This window comes from Nerophis lumbriciformis, linkage group LG09 (assembly GCF_033978685.3).
Source record: "Nerophis lumbriciformis linkage group LG09, RoL_Nlum_v2.1, whole genome shotgun sequence".
Lineage (NCBI taxonomy): Eukaryota > Metazoa > Chordata > Actinopteri > Syngnathiformes > Syngnathidae > Nerophis > Nerophis lumbriciformis.
The window spans coordinates 48,720,540-48,728,515 of NC_084556.2; the positions used below are offsets into that span (position 1 = coordinate 48,720,540).

The 7,976-nt window shown below is 37.6% G+C and overlaps 1 protein-coding gene across 1 annotated transcript; it reads right to left on the bottom strand.

The window, feature by feature from the left end:
• Positions 1-1,921: 1,921 nt before the first annotated feature.
• ins (preproinsulin) lies at positions 1,922-2,354 on the bottom strand. The gene is made up of 2 exons (XM_061961678.1): positions 2,168-2,354; positions 1,922-2,082 (listed from the first exon to the last, which is right to left on the bottom strand). The coding sequence occupies exons 1-2, from the start codon at positions 2,349-2,351 to the stop codon at positions 1,922-1,924; spliced, it is 345 nt and encodes a 114-aa protein (XP_061817662.1). The 5' UTR covers positions 2,352-2,354.
• Positions 2,355-7,976: the final 5,622 nt, after the last annotated feature.

Genomic DNA, 7,976 nt, shown 5'->3' on the forward strand with positions numbered 1-7,976 from the left:
GCCTCATTTGTAGCTATATTTGAGCTCATTTAGTTTCCTTTAAGTCCTCTTAATTCAATGTATATCTCATGACACACTGTCTGTATGAAATATGGCTTTTAATTTTTTGCGGCTCCAGACAGATTTGTTTTTGTATTTTTGGTCCAATATGGCTCTTTCAATATTTTGGGTTGCCGACCCCTGGACTATACATATAATAAATGATTGAACATTAATCCCCTGGTGTCTGTTGCCGTCACCTCCCCTTGTTAAACCATAACAGATGATAATAATAATGTATTGTGATTTTTTTTTTTTAATCCTTTAATATTTCCATAAAACTAAATGTTTAATCTTATCTGTTTAAAAATGATTTACATGTTAGGGTGTACCCCGCCTTCCGCCTGTGTGTAGCTGAGATAGGCTCCAGAACACCCCCGCGGCCCCGTAACGGACAAGCGGTAGAAAATGGATGGATGGATGGATGGATGGATGTTTGGGAGGGTAACAATCAGAGGTGGGTAGTAACGCGCTACATTTACTCCGTTACATCTACTTGAGTAACTTTTGGGATAAATTGTACTTCTAAGAGTAGTTTTAATGCAACATACTTTTACTTTTACTTGAGTATATTTATAGAGAAGAAACGCTACTTTTACTCCGCTACTTTTATCTACATTCAGCTCGCTACTCGCTTCTAATTTTTATCGATCTGTTAATGCACGCTTTGTTTGTTTTGGTCTGTCAGACAGACCTTCATAGTGCCTGCGTTTCAACAAATCACTGGTGACGTTCACTCCGTTCCACCAATCAGATGCAGTCACTTGTGACGTTGGACCAATCAAACAGAGCCAGGCGGTCACATGACCTGACTTAAACAAGTTGAAAAACTTATTGGGGTGTTACCATTTAGTGGCCAATTGTACGGAATATATACTGTACTGTGCAATCTACTAATAAAAGTTTCAATCAATCAATCAAAAGTGTGAAGGAAAAAAGACCCTTTTTTATTTCAACCGTACATCCCGTCAAAAGCCTAAAAACTGACTGCACAGTTCCTGTCTTCACAATAAAAGTGCCGCTCCATCGCGCCTGCGCTTTCAAAATAAGAGTCTCCGAAAGCCAGCGCAAACAAGCTAGCAAGCTACGGAGTTTGCCGCCAATGTATTTCTTGTAAAGTGTATAAAAACGAATATGGAAGCTGGACAAATAAGATGCAAAAAACCAACCACTTTCATGTGGTATTAGACCGAAAGGAGGAACTTTTTTTCTCCTCCATTTGAAAACGTGGACGTTATCATCACTACTGTCTGATTACAATCAATGCAAGTCATCAGAATCAGGTAATACACCAACTTATATTCTTGTCTTCATGAAAGAAAGGAATCTATATGTGTTAAACATGCATGTATATTCATTAAAACACCTTTAACATGTAAACAAAAACGGCAAAATAAATAAATATAAATTATATACTGTATATATATATATATATATATATATATATATATATATATATATATATATATATATATATATATATATATATATATATATATATATATGTGTGTGTGTGTGTATGTATATATATATATATGATATGTGTGTGTATGTTACTGATCAGTTACTCAGTACTTGAGTAGTTTTTTCACAACATACTTTTTACTTTTACTCAAGTAAATATTTGGATGACTACTCCTTACTTTTACTTGAGTAATAAATCTCTAAAGTAATAGTACTCTTACTTGAGTACAATTTCTGGCTACTCTACCCACCTCTGGTAACAATGCATCAGCGTGTTTGTGTATGAAGGTCACAACTTAAATGTTAATAAAAGAAACATCGTTTCAATGAAGAAAACTTTATTTTTTAGGAAAAATAATTTGATGATTCTTTTGTAACATCACTAAGCTAAGCTAGGCTAGGCTAGGCTAGAGTAGGCTCAGTTGCAGTAGTTCTGCAGGTCAAAGATGTTACAGGGTTTGTGGCAGCACTGCTCCACGATGCCTCGCTTCACCATCGCCTCCATCTGGTCCTTGAAGGCCAACTCCACCACCTCGTTGTCGCCGCCTGCAGCCCCGCCCACTTTTGACGGGAGGAAACCTGATTGGACAAAAAGGACACGTGGTCAGTGGGCCGGCGCGACGTGACGTGACGTGACGTGACGGTGGATGGAGGGCCTCCTCACCCAGCAGGGGGTCCACGTCCCTCTTGGGGTTGTAGAAGAAGCCTCTCTCGCCGCACACCAGGTACAGGGCGTCCACCAGGTGAGAGCCGCACAGGTGCTGCGGGGAGGCGGCGGCCTGGAAGTCCGGACTCCACGCCAGCGACAGGACCAGAAGAGACACCGCCTGGAGCCACAGCACCGCCATTGTGGAACTGCGCACGCACACGCAGGTCAGCTGACATGGCCGCCACAGAGGGAGGAGGCGGGGCTTACCTGGAGGGTCGGAGTAGGTGGTTGATGATGACGATGGTGGAGACGACGCTGAATTGGAGGAGCTGAGAGGTGTGAGGTCGAGCACATCACATCGTGCCTTCTTTATACTGGCGTGCGCTCGCCAGGCCACGCCCCCTCCTCTGCCTGATTGGCTGCTTTCTGTCGAGCAAACACAACAAATGAGGCGACTTGATGCGATCGTCTCCGCACAAATATTGACTTTCTTGGCGTCTTATGTTGAACACGTCTTCCTCGAGTCCACCGCGTCTCGTCTTCATCGTCCTGTACCTAAACTAGTCCTGTCTTCTAACTAGTCCTGTTCCTGAACTAATCCTGTCCCTAAACTAGTCATGTCCTCTAATTAGTGTGGTCCCTAAACTAGTCCTGATGCTAAACTAGTCCCCGCCTTATACTAGACCTGTCCTCGAACTAGCTCGGTCCCCAAACTAGTCCTGGCCTTAAACTAGTTCGGTCCATAAATTAGTCCTGGCCTTAAACTAGTCCTGTCCTCGAACTAGCCTGGTCCCTGAACTAGTCCTGTCCCTAAACTAGTCATGTCCTCCAACTGGTCCTGTCCTCGAACTAGCCCGGTCCCTGAATTTGTCCAGTCCCTAAGCTAGTCCTGTCCTCCAACTGGTCCTGGCCCTAAAGTAGTGCTGTCCTCGAACTAGTCCGGTCCCTGAATTTGTCCAGTCCCTAAGCTAGTCCTGTCCTCGAACTGGTCCTGGCCTTAAACTAGTCCTGTCCTCGAACTTGCCCAGTCCCTGAATTTGTCCAGTCCCTAAGCTAGTCCTGTCCTCGAACTGGTCCTGGCCTTAAACTAGTCCTGTGCCTGAACTAGCCCGGTCCCTGAATTTGTCCAGTCCCTAAGCTAGTCCTGTCCTCGAACTGGTCCTGGCCTTAAACTAGTCCTGTCCTCGAACTAGGCCGGTCCCTGAATTTGTCCAGTCCCTAAGCTAGTCCTGTCCCTAAACTAGTCCTGTCCTCGAACTGGTCCTGGCCTTAAACTAGTCCTGTCCTCGAACTTGCCCAGTCCCTGAATTTGTCCAGTCCATAAGCTAGTCCTGTCCTCGAACTGGTCCTGGCCTTAAACTAGTCCTGTGCCTGAACTAGGCCGGTCCCTGAATTTGTCCAGTCCCTAAGCTAGTCCTGTCCTTAAACTAGTCCTGTCCTCGAACTGGTCTTGGCCTTAAAGTAGTCCTGTCCTCGAACTAGCCCGGTCCCTGAATTTGTCCAGTCCCTAAGCTAGTCCTGTCCCTAAACTAGTCCTGTACTCAAACTGATCCTGGCCCTAAACTAGTCCTGTCCTCGAACTAGCCCGGTCCCTGAATTTGTCCAGTCCCTAAGCTAGTCCTGTCCCCAAACTATTCCTGTCCTCGAACTAGTCCTGGCCTTAAACTAGTCCTGTCCTCGAACTAGCCCGGTCCCTGAATTTGTCCAGTCCCTCAGCTAGTCCTGTCCCTAAACTAGTCCTGTCCTCGAACTGGTCCTGGCCTTAAACTAGTCCTGTCCTCGAACTAGCCCGGTCCCTGAATTTGTCCAGTCCCTAAGCTAGTCCTGTCCCTAAACTAATCCTGTCCTCGAACTGGTCCTGGCCTTAAACGAGTCCTGTCCTCGAACTTGCCCAGTCCCTGAATTTGTCCAGTCCATAAGCTAGTCCTGTCCTCGAACTGGTCCTGGCCTTAAACTAGTCCTGTCCTCGAACTAGCCCGATTCCTGAATTTGTCCAGTCCCTAAGCTAGTGCTGTCTCTAAACTAGTCCTGTCCTCAAACTGGTCCTGGCCTTAAACTAGTCCTGTCCTCGAACTGGTCCTGGGCTTAAACTGGTCCTGGCCTTAAATTAGTCCTGTCCCTAAACTAGTCCTGTCCTCGGACTGGTCTGCCTGCCATTTGTTGATGGTACAAAGAACTGACAAGAAAAACATTAATTTATTCAATTGTTGATTCGTTTGTTGATTCGTTCATTCATTCAATTGTTTGTGCATTCATTCATTCATTTCTTTGTTCAGCCATTCGTTCATTATTTAAATTGTTCATCCATTTATTTGCTCATACTTTCATTTATTAACTAATGAATTCAATTGTTTGTTTGTTCATTCATTGTTTGTTCATGTATTTGTCCTTTCATTCATTTATCCATTAATCATCTGTATCTTCATGAATTCAATTGTTTGTGTTTTCACTCATTCATCTCTTGGTTCATTCATTCATTTGTTTGTTCATGTTTCTTTAATTATTCAATTGTTCGTTTGTTCATTCAGTTGCCCAATAATTTGTTCCTTCATTTATTCATTCATTTATTTATTCAATTGTTCATTCATTCATTCAATCAGTCAATTGTTCATTTTTTTTATTTATTCATTTCGTCAGTTTGATTATATATTCATTGTTTGTTCATTCACTAATTCATTGAATTGTTCCTTCGTTCATTCATTCATACATCTGCTTATTCATTCATTGTTTATTCACTCATTTGTGCAGTTATTTGTTCATTTATTCATCTATCCATTCAGTCATGGATTCAATCATTCATTCATGTTTTGTTCCATTCATTCATTCATTCATTCATTCAATTGTTTGTTAGTTCATGTGTTCTTTGGTTTGTTTATTCATTAATACATTATTTGTTTATTAATTCAAATTATTTGTTTATTCATTCTTTCATGTGTTAGTTTAAATCATTCGTTTGTTAATTTGTTCGTTCATTCATTGTAATCTTTTTTATTCATTTATTCATCCAATTGTTCATTAATTCATTTATTCATTCAATTATTTGTTCATCCATTCCATTGTTCATTCATTTTTTTCATAAATTTTTGTAATAATTGATTTGTGAATTTCTTAATTTCATCGATTTGTTTATTCGTTCTTTTAACTGTCTGTGTGTTCATTCATTCATCAGTTTGTGAATTTGTTTATTCATTTGTTCAAGCCTTCATTCATTCAATTGTTCATTCATTCATTCATTCATTCGATTGTTTGGTTAATCAATTGTTCATTCATCTACTTAATCAGTCAATTGTTCATTTTTCATTCAATGAGTTTGTTTGATTATTTATTCACTGTTCATTCACTAATTCATTGACTTGTCCTTTTGTTCATTGAGTCGTTCATTCATTCAAATATTTGATTGTTCATTCTTTCATACATCTGTTATTTCCTTCATTAGTTATTTCATTCACTCATTTGATCAATTGTTTGTTCATTCATTAATTTGGTTCATTCATTCAATCATGCATTAATTTTTTCCGTACGTTCATTCATTCATTCACTTCATTTGTTAGTTCATTTGTTCCTTGGTTTGTTTATTCATTATTCATTAATTTGTTCATTAATTCATCTTCTGTATTTGTTCATTCATTCTTTTATTTGTCAGTTTGTCCAATCATTCATTTGTTTGAAGGAACGACCAAATTAACAAATGAACATTCATTCATTCTTCGTTTATTAATTTATTCATTCAATTATTTGTTCATTCATTCGCTCATTCCATTTTTAATTTTTTCATTAATTTTTTCATTCATTGATTTAATTTCTTCATCAATTCATTGATTTGTTTATTCATTGTTTTAGTTGTCAGTGTGTTCATTCATTCATCCGTTTGTTGATTTGTTAATGCATTCATTAATTCAATTCTTCATTCATTTATTCACTTGTTCATTCAATCAATTGTTCGTTCATTCATTCATCTATTTAATCAATCAATTGTTCATTTGTCATTCAATCAGTCAGTTTGATTATTTATTCATTGTTTGTTCATTCATCCATCCATCCATTTTCTACCGCTTATTCCCTCCGGGGTCGCGGGGGGCGCTGGAGCCTATCTCAGCTACGATCGGGCGGAAGGCGGTGTACACCCTGGACAAGTCGCCACCTCATCGCAGTGTTCATTCACTCATTCATTGAATTGTCCTTAGTTCACTGAGTTGTACTTTCAATCAAATGTTTGATTGTTCATTCTTTCATACATCTGTTCACTCCTTCATTGTTTGTTCATTCAGTTTGATTATTTACTCATTGTTTGTTCATTCGCTCATTTATTGAGCTGTTTCTTCGTTCATTGAGTCGTTCATTCATTCATAATTTTGATCATTCGTTCATTGTTTGTTCATTGACTAATTTGTTCAATTATTTGTTCATTCATTCATGCATCCAGTCATTCATCCATTCATTCAATCATTCTTTCAATCATGCATTAACTTTTTCGTGCATTCATTCATTCATTCAATTGTTAGTTCATATTTTCTTTGGTTTGTTTATTCATTAATACATTAATTTGTTCATTAATTCATCTTCTGTATTTGTTCATTCATTCTTTTATTTGTCAGTTTGTCCAATCATTCATTTGTTTGAAGGAACGACCAAATTAACAAATTAACATTCATTCATTCTTCGTTTATTAATTTATTCATTCAATTATTTGTTCATTCATTCGCTCATTCCGTTGTTAATTTTTTCATTAATTGTTTCATTCATTGATTTAATTTCTTCATCAATTCATTGATTTGTTTATTCATTGTTTTAATTGTCAGTGTGTTCATTCATTCATCCGTTTGTTGATTTGTTAATGCATTCATTAATTAAATTCTTCATTCATTTATTCACTTGTTCATTCAATCAATTGTTCATTCATTCATTCATCTATTTAATCAATCAATTGTTAATTTGTCATTCAATCAGTCAGTTTGATTATTTATTCATTGTTTGTTCATTCATCCATCCATCCATTTTCTACCGCTTATTCCCTCCGGGGTCGCGGGGGGCGCTGTAGCCTATCTCAGCTACGATCGGGCGGAAGGCGGGGTACACCCTGGACAAGTCGCCACCTCATCGCAGTGTTCATTCACTCATTCATTGAATTGTCCTTAGTTTGTTCATTGACTAATTTGTTCAATTATTTGTTCATTCATTCATGCATCCAGTCATTCATCCATTCATTCAATCATTCTTTCAATCATGCATTAATTTTTTCGTGCATTCATTCATTCATTCAATTGTTAGTTCATTTGTTCTTTGGTTTGTTTATTCATTAATACATTAATTTGTTCATTAATTCATCTTCTGTATTTGTTCATTCATTCTTTTATTTGTCAGTTTATCCAATCAATCATTTGTTTGAAGGAACGACCAAATTAACAAATTAACATTCATTCATTCTTCGTTTATTAATTTATTCATTCAATTATTTGTTCATTCATTCGCTCATTCCGTTGTTAATTTTTTCATTAATTTTTTCATTCATTGATTTAATTTCTTCATCAATTCATTGATTTGTTTATTCATTATTTTTAATTGTCAGTGTTTTCATTCATTCATTCATCCGTTTGTTGATTTGTAAATGCATTCATTAATTCAATTCTTCATTCATTTATTCACTTGTTCATTCAATCAATTGTTCGTTCATTCTTACATCTATTTAATCAATCAATTGTTAATTTGTCATTCAATTAGTCAGTTTGATTATTTATTCATTGTTTGTTCATTCACTCATTCATTGAATTGTCCTTAGTTCACTGAGTTGTACTTTCAATCAAATGTTTGATTGTTCATTCTTTCA